The 18,465-nt window shown below is 68.1% G+C and overlaps 1 protein-coding gene across 1 annotated transcript; it reads right to left on the bottom strand.

The window, feature by feature from the left end:
- Positions 1-627: 627 nt before the first annotated feature.
- DENND4B (DENN domain containing 4B) lies at positions 628-17,090 on the bottom strand. The gene is made up of 26 exons (XM_066337998.1): positions 16,662-17,090; positions 16,269-16,521; positions 16,117-16,186; positions 15,182-15,351; positions 14,153-14,394; positions 14,005-14,071; positions 13,852-13,910; positions 13,626-13,770; positions 13,138-13,313; positions 12,954-13,054; positions 10,529-10,744; positions 8,945-9,090; positions 8,722-8,861; positions 8,534-8,657; positions 7,800-8,006; positions 7,130-7,258; positions 6,906-7,050; positions 6,187-6,695; positions 5,919-6,041; positions 5,261-5,436; positions 4,930-5,047; positions 3,929-4,162; positions 3,684-3,783; positions 1,963-2,128; positions 1,834-1,898; positions 628-792 (listed from the first exon to the last, which is right to left on the bottom strand). The coding sequence occupies exons 1-26, from the start codon at positions 16,955-16,957 to the stop codon at positions 647-649; spliced, it is 4,323 nt and encodes a 1,440-aa protein (XP_066194095.1). The 5' UTR covers positions 16,958-17,090; the 3' UTR covers positions 628-646.
- Between the last annotated feature and the right edge of the window lie 1,375 nt (positions 17,091-18,465).

Here is an 18,465-nt window from a genome sequence, read left to right as displayed (position 1 = left end):
GGCCCGGGGCAGGGTCCCGTTCCCGGGGCAGGGTCCCGTTCCCGGGGAAGGGTCCCGTTCCCGGGAGAGGGTCCCGTTCCCGGGAGAGGGTCCCGTTCCCGGCGGAGGGTCCCTTTCTCGGGACAGGGTCCCGGTCCCGGGGCAGGGTCCCGTTCCCGGGGAAGGGTCCCGTTCCCAGAGAAGGGTCCCGTTCCCGGGGCAGGGTCCCGTTCCCGGCGGAGGGTCCCGTTCCCGGGGCAGGGTCCCGTTCCCGGCGGAGGGTCCCGTTCCCGGGGCAGGGTCCCGTTCCTGGGGCAGGGTCCCGTTCCCGGGGGAAGGTCCTGTTCCCGGCGGAGGGGCCCGTTCCCGGGGGAAGGTCCCATTCCCGGGGCAGGGTCCCGTTCTCGGGACAGGGTCCCGTTCCCGGGGCAGGGTCCCGTTCCCAGGGCAGGGTCCCGTTCCCGGTCTCCGGCCCGGGGCAGGGTCCCGTTCCTGGCGGAGGGGCCCGGTCCCGGGGCAGGGTCCCGTTCCCGGGGCAGGGTCCCGTTCCCGGGGCAGAGTCCCGTTCCTGGCGGAGGGGCCCGTTCCCGGGGCAAGGTCCCGTTCCCGGGGCAGGGTCCCGGTCCCAGGGAAGGGTCCCATTCCCGGGGACGGTCCCGGTCCCGGCTCAGCACTCCGGAGGGGCCCCGAAGGTGCGGCGGCAGTCGGAGGCTTTGGCGCTGGGGGGCTGCGCCCGCCGCCGCCGCAGCTCGTCCCGGCCCAGGGCCCCGCCGAGCTTCCCCAGCGCCGAGCGGTACCGGCGGTCAAAGGCGGCTGGGGGCACGGCAGGGGTCAGCCCTGAGACCCCCAGTGTCCCCCCATCAGAGCTCCGGGCCACACATCAGAGTCCCGCCCTGAACACACCCTGAGCTCCCTCGGAGCCCCCACGGTTTTCTCTAGACCCATCATGTCCCTCTGTGCCACCTCCTGTGTCCCCCCGTGTCCCCTGGATCCCCATCCCGAGCCCCCCAGCAGCACCCCCGTGTCCCCTGAGCCCCTCAGTGCCCCCTGTGCCCTCTGAGCCCCCCGTGTCCCCTGAGCCCCTCAGTGCCCCCCGTGTCCCCTGAGCCCCTCAGTGCCCCCTGTGTCCCCTGAGCCCCCCAGTGCCCCCTGTGTCCCCCGTGTCCCCTGAGCCCCCTGTGCCCCCTGAGCCTCCCTGTGCCCCTGTGCCCCCTGAGCCCCCCATACCCCCTGACCCCCCGTGTCCCCTGAGCCCCCCGTGTCCCCCTGAGCCCCCCAGTGCCCCCTGTGTCCCCCATGTCCCCTGTGTCCCCTGAGCCCCCCGTGTCCCCCGTGTCCCCAGTGCCCCCCGTGTCCCCCTGTGCCCCCTGAGCCCCTGTGTCCCCTGAGCCCCCCGTGTCCCCTGAGCCCCCCATGTCCCCCCTGCCCCAAGCCCCCCGTGTCCCCCTGAGGCCCCCAGTGCCCCCTGTGTCCCCCGTGTCCCCGTGTCCCCTGTGCCCCCGTGTCCCCCTTACCCCGAGCCCCCTGTGCCCCCTGAGCCCCCCATACCCCCTGACCCCCCGTGTCCCCTTACCCTGAGCTCTCCTGTGCCCCCTGAGCCCCCCTGTGCCCCCCAGTGTCCCCCGTGTCCCCAGTGCCCCCTGTGTCCCCCGTGTCACCCGTGTCCCCCTGTGCCCCCTGTGTCACCCATGTCCCCCGAGCCCCCCGTGTCCCCCTGTGCCTCCTGTGCCCCCTGTGTCCCCTGAGCCCCCCAGTGCCCCGTGTCACCCGTGTCCCCCAAGCTCCCCGTGTCCCCTGTGCCCCCCTGAGCCCCCCAGTGCCCCCCATGTCCCCCGTGTCCCCCCAGCCCCTCACCGATGTCCGTGTGCTCCCGGCCCAGCGCCGCCAGCGTCAGGAACAGCAGCTCCCGGTAGATGCTCCTGGAGGAGGAGCTGTGAGGGGATTTTGGGGGGATTTGGGGGGATTTGGGGGGTCTGTCCGTACCTGTGCAGGGTCCGGGGGGCCCCGGGCGCCGCGAGGGTCTCCAGGAAGAGCCCGATGGCTTTGTGGACCTCATTGAGCCCCACGTGGCTCAGCAGGGCCTCGAGGAAGGTCAGCGAGAACGGGGCGGGCGCCGGGCCCCAGGGGTGCAGCCGGGGCGGGATGTTACCTGGGGGACCCCAAAGTGTGACCCCAGAGTCCCCACATCCCCAGGGATGTTACCTGGGAGACCCCAAAGTGTGACCCCAGAGTCCCCACATCCCCAGGGATGTTACCTGGGGGACCCCCTGGTGTCCCCAAGGTGTCCCCGATTCCCCTCTTTGCTCTTGGCCATTCCCCTACTCCTTCCATCCCCCCGTGCCCCCCATTCCCACATCTCCCATTCCCACGTCTCATTCCCATATCCCCCATCCTCATATCCCCATTCTCACATCCTCCATTCCCATATCCCCATTCCTGTATCCCATCCCCAATCCATATCCTCATCCCATATCCTCATTCTTGTACCCCACTCCCACATCTCCAATCCCACATCCCCATCCCCATATCCCCAATCCCATATCCCCATTCCCATACCTCATTCCCATATCCCCATCCCCATTCCCATATCCCCATATCCCATCCCCATTCCCATATCCTCAATCCCATTCCCCAATCCTACATCCCCATCCCCAATCCCATATCCCCATTCCTGTACCCCATTCCCACATCTCCATTCCCACACCTCCAATCCCATATCCCATATCCCCAATCCCATATCCCCAATCCCATATCCCCAACCCCATATCCCCAACCCCATATCCCCATATCCCCAATCCCATATCCCCATATCCCCATTCCCATATCCCCAATCCCATATCCCCATTCCCCAATCCCACATCTCCATCCCCAATCCCAAATCCCCATATCCCCAATCCCATATCCCCATATCCCCATATCCCCATATCCCCTTTCCCCAATCCCATATCCCCAATCCCATATCCCCATCCCCATATCCCCATACCCCCATATCCCCAATCCCATATCCCCATATCCCATACCCCCATATCCCCAATCCCATATCCCCATATCCCCAATCCCATATCCCCAGTGCCATATCCCCATATCCCCATATCCCCATATCCCCATATCCCCAATGCCATATCCCCAATCCCATATCCCCAATCCCATATCCCCATATCCCCAATCCCATATCCCCATATCCCCAATCCCATATCCCAATCCCATATCCCCATTCCCCAATCCCACATCTCCATCCCCAATCCCAAATCCCCATATCCCCAATCCCATATCCCCACCCCCAATCCCCCATCCCCAACCCCATATCCCAATCCCATATCCCCAACCCCATATCCCCAATCCCATATCCCCATCCCCAATCCCCCATCCCCAACCCCATATCCCCAATCCCATATCCCCATATCCCCATATCCCCAATCCCATATCCCCATATCCCCAATCCCATATCCCCAATCCCATATCCCCATTCCCCAATCCCACATCTCCATCCCCAATCCCAAATCCCCATATCCCCATATCCCCAATCCCACTCCCCCATCCCCAATCCCAATCCCCATCCCCAATCCCAATCCCCAATCCCATATCCCCATCCCCAATCCCATATCCCCATATCCCCAATCCCACACCCCCAATCCCATATCCCCATATCCCCAATCCCACTCCCCCATCCCCAATCCCCATCCCCATCCCCTTTCCCCACTCACTGTGCAGCCTCCAGAGGACGTACAGCGGCGGGCAGCTCTCGGGGTCGGGGCTCAGCACATCCCACAGGAGCCGCACACGGACACGGGAGGGCTCGGGGGGCTGTGGGACAGGGGGTCAGCACCCCCAGAGCCCCCCAGGGCCCCCCCAGAGCCCCCCAGAGCCCCCCAGAGCCCCCCCGAGCCCCCCAGAGCCCCCAGAGCCCCCCAGAGCCCCCCAAAGCCCCCCAAAGCCCCCCAAAGCCCACCTGGGGGTCGCGGGGGGCGTGCTGGGAGCCCAGCAGCAGCAGGGGGAGGTTGCTGGGCAGGGCCAGGCGCTGGAAGTACCACACGAGGTTCCAGTAGATGATGGGGTGACTGTCCACCAGCTCGGGGCGCGCCAGCAGCTCCCCGCCCTCGTTCTCCACCAGGCTCTCCAGCTCCTTGCGCAGCACCAGCGGGCTCAGGTAGGCGAAGGCCACGCGCTCCCAGCGCCCGGGGGGCTGTCACAGGGGGGACACACTTGGGACCCTCGAAATAGAGGGAGAACGCACCCCCTGCCCAGCCCTGTAATGCCCCGGGAGCTGGGAACAGGGGGGACACACTTGGGACCCCCGAATTGAGGTGGTGAGGGACCCCCAAACTGTGGTGGTGAGGGACCCCCATCCCCAGCCTTGTAATGCTCCAGGAGCTGGGAATAGGGGGGACACACTTGGGACCCCCGAATTGAGGTGGTGAGAGACCCCCTGCCCAGCTCTGTAATGCACCAGGAGCTGGGAACAGGGGGGACACACTTGGGACCCCCAAACTGTGGTGGTGAGGGACCCCCAAACTGTGGTGGTGAGGGACCCCCTGGCCCAGCCCTGTAATGCCCCGGGAGCTGGGAATAGGGGGGACACACTTGGGACCCCTGAATTGAGGTGGTGAGGGACCCCCTGCCCAGCCCTGTAATGCCCCGGGAGCTGGGAATAGGGGGGACACACTTGGGACCCCCCAACTGTGGTGGTGAGGGACCCCCTGGCCAGCCCTGTAATGCACCAGGAGCTGGGAACAGGGGGGACACACTTGGGACCCCCGAATTGGGGTGGTGAGGGACCCCCTGCCCCAGCCCAGGACCACCAAAGCACCGGCAGGGACCCCCAGTGACCCCAAATCCCGGGAGGGACTCTCCCAACCCCAAATTACAGCCATGGGGGGCTCCTCATTTCCAGCCCCTGCAGGGATCCCCCCGCCCACAATTCCCAGCCCCGCTCCCGGGGACCCCCGGTACCGGGCTGTCGGCACAGCCGTTGCAGAGCTCGGGGGTCTCGTCCAGCTCCAGGCAGCGCCGGCGGTCACTGAGCACCGGCCCCTGCGGGGAGGGGGGCACCGGGCCGGCGCCGGGGGGGCTGCGGGAGACACACGGGGGTCACGGGGGACACCGGGGGACATCGGGGGACATCGGGGGACATCGGGGTTCCCCAGAGGATGGATGGAAGGAAAGGGGAGAGCAAAGAGGGGTGTCAGGGACACCTTGGGGACATCGGGGACTCGGACACAGGGGTGTCCCCACAGAGCATGGGGGTCCCTGAGGCTCTCAGGGATGTCCCCAGGGCTCCCACCTGGGGGGCCGCCGGAAGTCGCGGATCTCGATGCTCAGGAAGGGCACGAAGGAGCGGGAGCAGAAGGGGCAGGAGGTGTTGAGGTTGGAGTCGTCCGAGGTCCAGCCGGCCATGAGCTCCTCGTCAAACACCAGCCCGGCACAGCCCGGGCAGCGTGAGCAGCTGGACAGCAGCACCTGGGGGCAGCGGTCACTCTGACCTGGGCTGGGCCCCCAAACCGGCCTCTGACCCCCCAAAGCGGGCTCTGACCCCCCAAACCGGCCTCTGACCCCCAAACCGGCCTCTGACCCCCCAACCGGGCTCTGACCCCCCAAAGCGGGCTCTGACCCCCCAAACCGGGCTCTGACCCCCCAAACCTGAGCTCTGACCCCCCAAACCGGCCTCTGACCCCCCAAACCGGCCTCTGACCCCCCAAACCCGAGCTCGGCCCCCAAACTGGACTCTGACCCCAAGTCCCTCTGTCCCCAAATCCCTCTGCCCCCAAACCAGGCTCTGACCCCCCAAACCCGAGCTCTGCCCCCAAATCCCTCTGCCCCCAAATCCCTCTGCCCCCAAACCGGGCTCTGACCCCCCAAACTGGCTCTGACCCCCCAAACCGGGCTCTGACCCCCCAAACCCCAGCTCGGCCCCCAAACCCCCCTGCCCGACCCTCTCTCACCTCCAGGGCGGGGGGCTCTGTCCCCGCTGTCCCATCCACGGAGGGCTCCGTGGATTTGGGGGCGCCGGTGCTGCCCCCCGAGGCATCAGACAGGTCCAGCTCACTGCCCAGCGACACGGAGCTCTGGAGGGGACACGCGGTCAGGGGGGATGGCTGGGGGGACACAGTGACACGCAGTGACACGCAGTGACACGCAGCGACACGCAGTGACACGCAGTGACACGCAGTGACACGCAGCGACACGCAGTGACACACGGAGCCCCGGTACCTCGGACGCCGTGGACTCGGGCCGCTCCCGGGGCCGCAGCAGGCTCTCGGCGGGGCTGCGCCGTGAGGAGGAGTCCCCGTCCCGCTGCTCCGAGCCCCGCCGTGTCCCGGGCTCCCGGGGAGGCTCGGCGGGCCGCGGGGAGGGACGTTTGCCGGGCGACAGCAGCTGCTGCAGCTTGGCCGCCAGCCCCCGGCGCGGGGTCACCGCCCCGGGACCCCCGGGACCCCCGGGCGGCCCCTCGTCCCCGCCGCTCTCGTCCGTGCCGACGTCCGAGAGGCTCCCGTCGGCAGAAGCGGGGGCGGCCCGCGGGCGGCCGGGCGCCGGGCTGGGGGTCACCGGGAGCACGGGGGTCCCCGCCCGGAGCCCGCCCTCGCTCCGAGCGCTGCCGGGGAAACTGAGGCTGCCGCTCTTCACCAGCCGCGGCGCCGGGACCGGCTCCCGAAGGCTCCGACCCGCCCAGGTGGTCTGCCGCTGCAGGACGGGCCGCGGGGCTGGGGGGACCCGGGCACCTGCGGGGGACAGAGGGCTCAGTGACAGGGACCCCCACATCGCTCCTATCCCGGGGGGACAAGGGGACGGCAACAGGGTCCCCCCACGGAGCCCCAGAGCCGCCCCCCAGCGCAGAAGGGGACAGTCACGGGTGTCTCTGAGACACTCAGAGGGGACAGCGGGGTGTGAGTGGGGTGACCCCGTCCCCCCGTTCCCCCCAGACCCCTCACCCGGGGGGTCTCCGGCGGCGCTCCGGCGTTCCCGCTGCCTCAGGGGCTGCCGGAACTGCGCCGCCCCCAGCACCACGTTCCGCAGCTTGGCCCAGCGCAGCCGCCCGCCCTGCGTCCCCGCCGGCCACTTGCTCTCCAGCACCGCCTGCCACGGGGACACGGAGGGGTCAGGGGTGGCCAGGGGACCCCCAGCACCCCGCCCAAGAGCATCCCCCGGGGGTCACCTTGTTGTAGTAGCCGTAGGTGACGGTGTTGGGGACGATGCCGGCGCGTTTCATCTCCAGCAGGACGCGCACGGACAGCACGGGCTCGCCGTACTGCCCGCAGAGCTGCATCAGGATGCGGTAACACACCTGGGGGGCACCTGCACGTCAGCCTGGGGCGGCCCGGGCACGGCCCCGCCCTCAGCACCACACCGTTATCCAGGTGGGAATGAGCCCCAGGGTCACAACCTGTGCCCAAGCCCCACCCGCTCACCCAGACCAGTGGCCAGGCCTCCCCTGGACACCTCCAAACCTTCCTGGGCTGCCCTTTCCAAGGCCTGGCCACCCTTTCCAGGAAGGAATTCTCCCAAATGTCCACCCTGGCCCAGCCTGAGGCGTTCCCTCTCCTCCTGCCCCTGTTCCCTGGGAGCAGAGCCTGACCCTCCCCAGTTTCCCGTCCTGTCAGGGAGCTGTGCTGAGCCCCTTTTCTCCAGGCTGAGCCGCTTTCCCAGCTCCCTCAGGAGTTCTCCATCCCCTTCTCCTGCTGCCCCAGCCCCTTTCCCTTCTCTGGACATCCTCCAGCCCCTCCAAGCCCCTGCTGCCCTGAGAACGGGGCCCTCAGCAGGCACACAACACCCCGTCCCAGCAGCAGACCCCTTTCCCCGAGGGTCCGGAGCAGGAGCTGACCCACCTCGTCGGGCAGCACCACCTTGTGCTGCTCCATCTTGCGCAGGACGTCGTAGGCCAGCTGCAGGGCGCGGAGTTTGGCGGGGGCAGCGCGCACGTGGGTGGGCAGGTACAGGAACCAGAGCCCGTAGCAGTGGCCCAGCAGGCACCGTGCCCACAGCTCCGGCACCGCCGACGACTTCTGGGCCACCCGCTGGGCCACCTTCATCTCCTGGGGACGTTGGGGACAATGGGGAGTCAGGGATGGCAGCTGAGCCCCTCAGCGCCGCGCCCAGGTGGGTGTGTGGGCAGGTGTCACAGTCACGGGGACACCAGCGCCAAGTGTTGTGGCATCTGGGCACCTGTCCAGGTGTCACAGCTCACGGGGACACCACCGCCAAGCGTTGTGGCATCTGGGCACCTGTCCAGGTGTCACAGCTCACAGGGACACCAGCGCCAAGCGTTGTGCCATCTGGGCACCTGTCCAGGTGTCACAGCTCACGGGGACACTTAACCACATGCTGTCCCGCCCGGGCACCTGTCCAGGTGTCACAGCTCATGGCGACACCAGCGCCAAGCGTTGTGCCATCTGGGCACCTGTCCAGGTGTCACAGCTCACGGGGACACCAGCGCCAAGCGTTGTGCCATCTGGGCACCTGTCCAGGTGTCACAGCTCACAGGGACACTTAACCACGTGCTGTCCCGCCCGGGCACCTGTCCAGGTGTCCCAGCCACACGTGCCCAGGTGTTGTCCCTCACCTGCTTGGTGCGGCGCGGGGCGGGGCTGCTCGGGGCGCTGCTCCGGGCCTGGCACAGCTGAGCCACCAGCGGGTCCCGGGGGGGCTCCAGCAGCTCCGGGCGCAGCGTGGGGAACCCGTCGTACCTGGGGGGCACAGGTCAGCGGGGTTTGGGGAGGGGGGGACGCAGGGAGGGCCCGGGGGTCTCACCTGTAGCGCGCGGGGGGCTCGGTGCCGTCCGGCCCCGCCGGCTGCTCCGGGGGGGTGATGAACACCGTGTGCTCCCCGCCCCGGGGGTCGTCCAGCTCCATCAGGGGCGTGTCCTCGGGCTTCTCCAGGTCCACCTGCACCTGGGGACGTCAGCGGGGTCACGCCTCGCGGACACAGGCGCGAGGGACGCCCGGGGACGCGCGGAGGGGACACGGGGCCGCACCTTGTCGACGCAGGTGTCGAAGAACTCGAGGCAGGGCTCGCGGTCGCTGGCGAAGGAGCAGTCCTCGATGAACTGCGTGAAGAGCTGCGTGCGCAGCAGCTGCCCGTAGAAACGCTGGTAGGCCCGCTCCCGGGAGCGCAGGAACCCTGCCGGACACGGGGCGGGGACAGGGACAGCGTCACTGGCGTGGGATCCACGGGATGGGATGGGACAGGAGGTGATGGGACAAGATGCATGGGATAGGACGGCATGGGATGGCATGGCATGGGACACACAGGATGGGATGGGATGGGATGGGATGGGATGGGATGGGATGGGATGGGATGGGATGGGACACACGGGATGGGATGGGATGGGATGGGATGGGATGGGACACCCAGGATGGGACACACAGGATGGGACGGAATGCACAGGATAGGGATGGGGTGGGATGGGATGGGATGGGATGGGATGGGACGGGATGCCATGGGATGGGACACCCAGGATGGGACACACAGGATGGGACGGAATGCACAGGATGGGGATGGGGTGGGATGGGATAGGACACACAAGATGGGATGGGATGGGACACCCAGGATGGGACGGGATCCACAGGATGGGATGGGACACACAGGATGGGATGGGATGCATAGGATGGGACGACATGGGGCACACAAGATGGGATGCAGAGGATGGGATGGCAGGGACACACAGGATGGGACACCCAGGATGGGACAGGATGCACAGGATGGGGATGGGGTGGGATGGGATGGGACACCCAGGATGGGACGGGATGCACAGGATGGGGATGGGACACACAAGATGGGATGGGATGGGACCGAGTGGCACGGGATGGCATGGGACACCCAGGATGGGACACTCAGGATGGGACACCCAGGATGGGACACTCAGGATGGGACACACAGGATGGGACACACAGGATGGGACACACAAGATGGGATGGGATGGGATGGGACACCCAGGATGGGACAGGATGCACAGGATGGGATGGGACACCCAAGATGGGATGGGATGGGACACCCAGGATGGGATGGGACACTCAGGATGGGACAGGATGCACAGGATGGGGATGGGGTGGGATGGGATAGGACACACAAGATGGGATGGGATGGGACACACAGGATGGGACGGGATGCACAGGATGGGATGGGACACACAGGATGGGGATGGAATGGGACCGAGTGGCACGGGACGGCATGGGACACCCAGGATGGATGGGATGGGATGCACAGGATGGGGATGGGACACACAAGATGGGATGGGATGGGACACACAGGATGGGACAGGATGCACAGGATGGGATGGGACACCCAGGATGGATGGGATGGGACCGAGTGACACAGGATGGGATGGGACACCCAGGATGGGATGGGATGGGACCGAGTGACACAGGATGGGATGGGACACCCAGGATGGGATGCACAGGATGGGACAGGATGCACAGGATGGGATGGGACACCCAGGATGGATGGGACGGGATGCACAGGATGGGGATGGAATGGGATAGGATGGGATGCACAGGATGGGGATGGGGACGAGGTGGACCCAGACAGCCAGGACAGGACAGGGACAGCCCGAGCTCACCCTGCAGGGCGAAGAGGCTGCCGGCGTCGCGGCCGGCCGGGGCGGGCGCGGGCGCGATGGGCCGCAGGAAGGAGCGGTAGCCGCGCAGGGCGCAGGCCATGAAGCGCAGGAACGCCGCCCGTGCCTCCAGCTCCAGCTGCGCCCGCCGCGCCCCCGCCGCCTCCGCGTCGCTCAGCACCAGCTCCGGGGGCTCCTCCTCGCCCGGCGCGCTCAGCACTGCGGGGACACGGGGACACAGGGACATGGGGACATGGGCTCAGTGCTGCGGGGACACTGGGACACGCGCTCAGCACTGCGGGGACACGGGGACATGGGGACATGGGGACATGGGCTCAGCGCTGCGGGGACACGGGGACACTGGGGACATGGGGACATGGGGACATGGGCTCAGCACTGCGGGGACACGGGGACACAGGGACATGGGGACATGGGCTCAGTGCTGCGGGGACACTGGGACACGCGCTCAGCACTGCGGGGACACGGGGACATGGGGACATGGGGACATGGGCTCAGCGCTGCGGGGACACGGGGACACTGGGGACATGGGGACATGGGGACATGGGCTCAGCACTGCGGGGACACGGGGACACGGGGACATGGGGACATGGGCTCAGCACTGCGGGGACACGGGGACATGGGACATGGGCTCAGCACTGCGGGGACACGGGGACACGGGGACATGGGGACATGGGGACATGGGCTCAGCACTGCGGGGACATGGGGACATGGGGACATGGGGACATGGGGTCAGCACTGCGGGGACACGGGGACATGGGGACATGGGGACATGGGGACATGGGGTCAGCACTGCGGGGACATGGGGACATGGGCTCAGCACTGCGGGGACATGGGGACACTGGGGACATGGGGACACGCGCTCAGCACTGCGGGGACACGGGGACATGGGGACATGGGGACATGGGCTCAGCACTGCGGGGACACGGGGACATGGGGACATGGGGACATGGGGACATGGGCTCAGCACTGCGGGGACACGGGGACATGGGCTCAGCACTGCGGGGACACGGGGGACATGGGGACATGGGGACATGGGGACATGGGCTCAGCGCTGCGGGGACACGGGGACACTGGGACATGGGCTCAGCGCTGCGGGGACACGGGGACATGGGGACATGGGCTCAGCACTGCGGGGACACGGGGACATGGGGACATGGGCTCAGCGCTGCGGGGACACGGGGGACACGGGGACATGGGGACATGGGGACACGCGCTCAACACTGCGGGGACACGGGGACACGGGGACATGGGGACACGCGCTCAGCACTGCGGGGACACAGGGACATGGGCTCAGCACTGCGGGGACACGGGGACATGGGGACATGGGGACATGGGGACATGGGCTCAGAGCTGCGGGGACACGGGGACACGGGCTCAGCACTGCGGGGACACTGGGACATGCGCTCAGCACTGCGGGGACACGGGGACATGGGACATGGGGACATGGGCTCAGCGCTGCGGGGACACGGGGACACTGGGGACATGGGGACATAGGCTCAGCACTGCAGGGACATGGGGACACTGGGACATGGGGACATGGGCTCAGCACTGCGGGGACACGGGGACATGGGGACATGGGGACACGGGCTCAGCACTGCGGGGACATGGGGACATGGGCTCAGAGCTGCGGGGACACGGGGACATGGGGACATGGGGACATGGGCTCAGCACTGCGGGGACACGGGGACATGGGGACATGGGGACATGGGCTCAGAGCTGCGGGGACACGGGGACATGGGACATGGGGACACGGGCTCAGCACTGCGGGGACATGGGGACATGGGCTCAGAGCTGCGGGGACACGGGGACACGGGGACATGGGGACATGGGGACACACGCTCAGCACTGCGGGGACACGGGGACATGGGGACATGGGGACACGCGCTCAGCACTGCGGGGACACGGGGACATGGGGACATGGGGACACGCGCTCAGCACTGCGGGGACACGGGGACACGGGGACACGGGGACACGGGGACACTGGGACATGGGGACATGGGACATGGGCTCAGCACTGCGGGGACACGGGGACATGGGGACATGGGGACATGGGGTCAGCACTGCGGGGACACGGGGACACTGGGACATGGGGACATGGGGTCAGCACTGCAGGGACACGCATGACATCGGCACCGGGGATCCCAGCAGGACAGAGAGCCCCAGGGGTGGGTCTGGTTGGCCAGGGAATGGTTGGGAACCCGGGTTCTTTCCCAGACAAGGAGGGAATGAAGCCACAGCTCGGATTTTCCTGCTTGGAAAACGCTCCCAGGCAGAGGGTGGATTTCAGGGTGTCGCTTGAACCCCAGCAGGTCCTTCCCAGTTTGGGGCATTCCGTGTAACAGCAGAGGTGAGGGATGCGCAGACCCCCTGCACGCCCCCCCAGCACACCCCCGGGACCCCCACTCACGCTCATCCAGCTGCTGGGACAGGTTGTGCAGCGAGGCCAGCAGCACCTTGCAGGGCCGGCGGGGCAGCGCGCGGGGCGACAGCAGCTTCCGCTCCTCGCTCCTGGGGGCACAGGCACAAGGGCAGGGCGGGACCCCCGGGACCCCCAGGGACAGCCCACCGCCCCCAGCCCTGGGGACACTCACTGGAAAATGGTGTTGGTGTCCAGGTCGACGAAGATGACGTCGCGGGGGGGCTCGTAGAGGTCGAAGTAGCTGGAGTGGATGCCTACAATGAAGGGCACGGGGGCACACAGCACGTCAGCCAGCGCCAGCGGGCACAGCGGGATGTAGGGGCACTGCCAGCGCAGGGGGAAGATCATCTGGGGACAGGACGAGGGTGGTCAGCACGGCGGGGCCCCCAGCAGGCAGCATGGGGGGCCCAGCGCCGCGGGGTGGGGTCTCCAGAGCTGTGGGACCGGGATTCCCAGTCCTGTGGGATCAGGGTCCCCGGCAGCGCGGAATGGAGATCTCCACGGCAGGTCCCCAGCACTACGGGATCAGCGTTCCCAACACGGCAGGACAGGGATCCCCAGTGCCAGAGGTCCCCAGCGCTGTGGGACCAGCATCTCCAGCACGGCGGGTCCCTGGCCCCACAGCAGCGTGTCCCCGCGGTGTCCCCTGCTGTCACTCACCGCCACCAGGGCTTCGCCCACGCTGGTCAGGACATCGGGGCGCAGGGAGTGGATGAGCAGCTTCTGCTCGGTGAGGACGGCCACCAGCAGTGCCACCGCATTGTCGGGGCCCAGGTTCTGCAGCAGCGTCAGGAAACTGGCCCCGCTGCGGGCGGGGACATCACCTGGTCACCCGCGGCCCCCTCCCCACCTGTCCCCTCCCACCGCCAGCACCGCCCAGCCCTACCTGAGCGGCAGCGGGGAGGACACGGGCCGGCACAGCAGCAGGCTGTCATACGGGGACATCTGCAGGGACAGCGACGCGCGCTGGGTGACACAGAGACCCGCCGGGCCGAGCCGGGGCGGGGTCGCAGTGAGGTTCCTCCCCCAGGTGACTCACCTGGACCAGGATCCGCGGGCGCTGCGGGGACGGGAAGGGCACGTTGTGCATGAAGTGGGAGATGTGCCTGCGGGCGGAGCGGCCCCGTCAGCGCGGGGGTCCCGGCGGGCCCCCGACCCCCCCGGCGCCCCCCCTTCTCCGCGCTCACGTCTCCAGGGGCAGCACGTGGGGGCCCGAGATGGAGTAGCGGTAGATGAACATGAGGAACTTGCGGAAGACGTCGAAGAAGGGCCAGTGGGACAGCACGCAGATGCTCTTGCGGGTGTGCAGGGAGCGCCCGGGCACCGGCCGCCGGTCCACCACGCTGAGCAGCCCCAGGCGCAGCGCCTGCGCCTCCGACAGCCGCTCCCGCGGGAACGCCTCGTGGAACTGGATGGCGGCGCCGTACACCTGCGGGGCACGGCCGTCAGGGCACCCCGGGGTCCTGCTGCCACGAGGGCTGGGAGCCCTGGGGATCCTGGTCCCACAGTCTGGGAACCCCCAGCACCATGGATCCCAGTCCCACAGCCTGGGAACCCCCGGCACTGGGATCCTGGTCCCACAGTGCCGAGAGCCACTGGCACCGGGGGATCCCGGTCCCACAGTGCTCTAAACCCCCAGCATCAGGGATCCCAGTCCCATAGCACTGAGAGCCATTGGTACTGAGAATCCCATTCCCATAGCACTGGGAACCCCTGGCACTGGGATCCCAGTCCCATAGCACTGGGAACCCCTGGCACTGGGATCCCGGTCCCACAGTGCTCTAAACCCCCAGCATCAGGGATCCCAGTCCCATAGCACTGAGAGCCATTGGTACTGAGAATCCCAGTCCCATAGCACTGGGAACCCCTGACACCAGGGATCCCATTCCCATAGCACTGGGAACCCCTGGCACTGGGATCCCGGTCCCACAGCCTGGGAACCCCCGGCACTGGGGATCCCAGTCCCACAGTGCTCTAAACCCCCAGCATCAGGGATCCCAGTCCCATAGCACTGGGAACCCCTGACACCAGGGATCCCATTGCCATAGCACTGGGAATCCCTGGCACTGGGAACCCCAGGCACTGGGAACCCCAGGCACGGGCAATCCCGCTCCCACAGCATTGTGCCTGTGAGCACTGAGACCTTTGGACCCAGCCCCTCCCACAGCACTGGGGACCCCCCTCCCACGCCCCCCGAGCCCCCTGTCCTGCCGTGCCTTGTCCCCCGAGGCGCCGGTGAGGACGAAGGTGGAGAAGACGGGCAGGGGGTACTTGGTGCCCAGGGGCCAGCTCTCGATGGTGGCCCCCATGGGCAGGCAGAACACGGGCACCGACTCGGGCAGCGGGAAGGACTCGCTGTCCTGCTCGGGGTAGCGGCTCAGCAGCCCTGCATGGACACAAGGACACCCGGACACACGGACAATGGACACCAGGATCAGCCCCCCAGGTCACCTCCTCCACCCCAAAGGGGAGGGGGCAGTCAGGGAGTGCCCACAGCTCCACAAAACTGCCCCCAAAATGTCCTTCCCAATAGGAAACCCAACTGCCCCCCATCCCCAGTAAGGCATCCCACTGTCACCCCAGTAAAGGACCCCACTGTCACCCCAGTAAGGGACCCCACTGTCACCCCAGTAAAGGACCCCACTGTCACCCCAGTAAGGGACCCCACTGTCACCCCAGCAGGGGACCCCACTGTCACCCCAGCAGGGGACCCCACTGTCACCCCAGTAAAGGATCCCACTGTCACCCCAGTAAGGGACCCCACTGTCACCCCAGCAGGGGACCCCACTGTCACCCCAGTAAAGGATCCCACTGTCACCCCAGTAAGGGACCCCACTGTCACCCCAGTAAGGGACCCCACTGTCACCCCAGTAAAGGATCCCACTGTCACCCCAGCAGGGTGTCCACCCTCCCCAGTGAGTGGCTCCAGTCCCAGGGCCCCCCAGGGGTGCTGGGGCAGCTGAAAGCCCCCACCTTGTGCTCCCCAAACCCCCCTGAGGAGACCCAGGGGCTTCTGCCCCGCCCCCAAATCAGCCCCGTGCCAGCTGGGCAAGGTTAATTAACTCAGAAAATACTTTAAAAAATAATAGTGACCACAAATGACTCTGGCTCCTCCTGGGGGGACCCAGAACCCCCAGCCTGAGGTCCCCACCTGCCTCGTAGACCAGCGTGTTGTCCTTGGCCACGGCGATCTTGTAGCACAGGTAGAGCGCAGGGCCCCACTGCAAGGAGGGGTCGGGGTTTTGTGGGTCAGCAGGGGCAGGGCAGCACCAGGAGGCTGAGAGGGACCCTCCCCAAACCCACCATGCTGGTGTTGAGGTTCTTGTCCACCCGGCAGAAGGTGTGCGGGGTGCTCTCGCCCTTGCTGGGCATCACCAGGCAGATGTCGGTGACGCCCAGGGTGTGGTGGCCCGGGGGCTCGGCCGCCCTCCGGAACGTCAGGAAGGTGCGCTGGTGGCCCGGGGAGCCCGAGGCCAGGTTGGCCGAGCGGCTGTAGGGCGTGGTGTCCAGGATCTGGTAGCCCGGCTTCGGGCGGTCCTTGCCCTCATAGTGCACCCTGAGCGGGGAAAGAGGCGAGGGGAACCCCAGGAGTGTCACCTCCGGGTTCTATCCCAGCTTCCCAAGCTCTGCCCCCGGCCCGGAGCACCCCAGGGCGCTGCTGTGACCCGCAGCAGGACTCGGCTGCTCCCCACTCACCCCAGCTCGATCAGCGGCGGTTTGTCCCGCCCGCGTTTGTAGCACAGGAACATCTGCGGGTTGTTGAGCAGCCCGGCGTTGAGGTCCACGGGGTGGCCCGACGTGCTGGTCTCGATGCAGGTGAAGCCCTGCGGCACCTCCTCGCCCTGCGAGCGGATGATCACGGCCACGTCGGTGATGGGCTCCCCGGGCCGCGCCGGCCGCGGCTGCTGCTCCTCCTCCAGCGCCCGCGACGCCTCCGCCAGCCCGGCCACCACGAAGTAATCCACGAGCTGCGGGGGCTTCTCGTCCGACATGGCTGTCACAGCATCTGCGGGGACACGGGCGGTGGGACACGGGCGGTGGGACACACACGGGCGGTGTCGCCAGCCCCGGCCCCGCCGCTGCCCCCGGGGACGGGAAGGGAGGAGGTTTCCGGTCACGCCGCGGGACACGAGGAGCCCCCAAACCTTCCTGTCACCCCCCCAAGCACGGGCGCGTCCCCTCGGCGGTGCTCGGAGGAAGGACCCCCGCCCTGAGGCTGCCCCGCTTTGGGGGCTGCGCCCCTGTTTTGGGGAGCCGGTCCCTTTCCCGTGGCCCCTCCTTGTCCCCGGCACCCCCGGTTCCCGGCGGCACGCCGTGTCCCCAGAGCCCCTCGGGTGTCCCCAGCCCCTCTCGGTGTCCCCAGCCCCTCTCGGTGTCCCCAGCCCCTCCGGTGTCCCCAGCCCCTCTCGGTGTCCCCAGCCCCCGGTGTGCCCACGGGCAGTCCCCGGAGCCGCAGAACGGCGGGAGCAGCAAAGGGGAAGGAAGCGGGCGCCAGGCCCCGAGCGCCCACGTCACCCCGGCCCCGCCACACCGGGGGGCGACACGGCCCCTGCGGGGACAAGGGGTGGCACCGTGACCCCGGGAGGGCACCCCTGGGGACCGGGACTCCGGGGGTCACAGCCCCCCGGGAGCGGGGACAGCCCCTCGGACGGGGTGTCACACTCTGCTGGGGACAGTGACAGCCCCCGGCTGGGGGGACACCTCCTGAGGACGGCCTGGGAGGGTCCCCCAGCCCCGTGTCGCCCCCGGTGACCCCCCAGGAGCGTCCTCTGTCCCCGTGTCCCTCGGGGTGACGCCCGGAGCGATCCCGGTCCCCGTGTCCGCCCCGGTGCCCCGGCGCCGCTGGGGTCGCCGTGTCCCCCCGGTGACTGCCCCACACCGGCGCCACAGGCCCCGCGGGCGGCCCGGCTCCAAGCCCCGGCCCCGCAGGCCCCGGACCCGGCCCCGCAGCAGCCGCCGCCCCGCGGGAGCCCCGGGCCGGTCCCCCCGGTGCCCCCGGTGCCCCCGGTACCTGCGGGCCGGGCCGGGCCGGGCCGGGGCCGCGTCTTTGGGCTCCGCCGGGCCGCGACCGCGCGCCCGCCCGGCCCCCGCCCGCGACAGCGCCCCCTGGCGGCCCGGAGGACTCTCGGTACCCGCCGGGGAACACCGTCCGCCCCCCCCCCCCAGAACCCCCGAAATCCCCCAGGACCCCCCCCAAATCCCAGAGAAACTGCCAAGAGACCCCTCCGACCCTCCCCAGGAAACTCAAGGAGCCTCCAAGGAACGTGAGGGTCCCCCTTTCACCGCCACGCCGATGCAGAGATCCCATTTACCGCCCTAAAACGAGACCCCTTTGCCCCCCTCCCCATTAAGGGACCCCCTTGTTCCCTCCCCGCTCAGTGACCCCAGCCCCAAGGGCCAGCGCTGAGGGGGTCCTGGGGCAGCTGAACCCCCCCTTGTACCCCCCCAAAATCAACCACACGCCGGCGGGGGGATTTAATTAACATAGAATATATTTTAA

This window comes from Sylvia atricapilla, chromosome 30 (genome assembly GCF_009819655.1).
Source record: "Sylvia atricapilla isolate bSylAtr1 chromosome 30, bSylAtr1.pri, whole genome shotgun sequence".
Classification (NCBI taxonomy): Eukaryota; Metazoa; Chordata; class Aves; order Passeriformes; family Sylviidae; genus Sylvia; species Sylvia atricapilla.
This window is presented reverse-complemented; position numbering and strand designations above follow the sequence as displayed.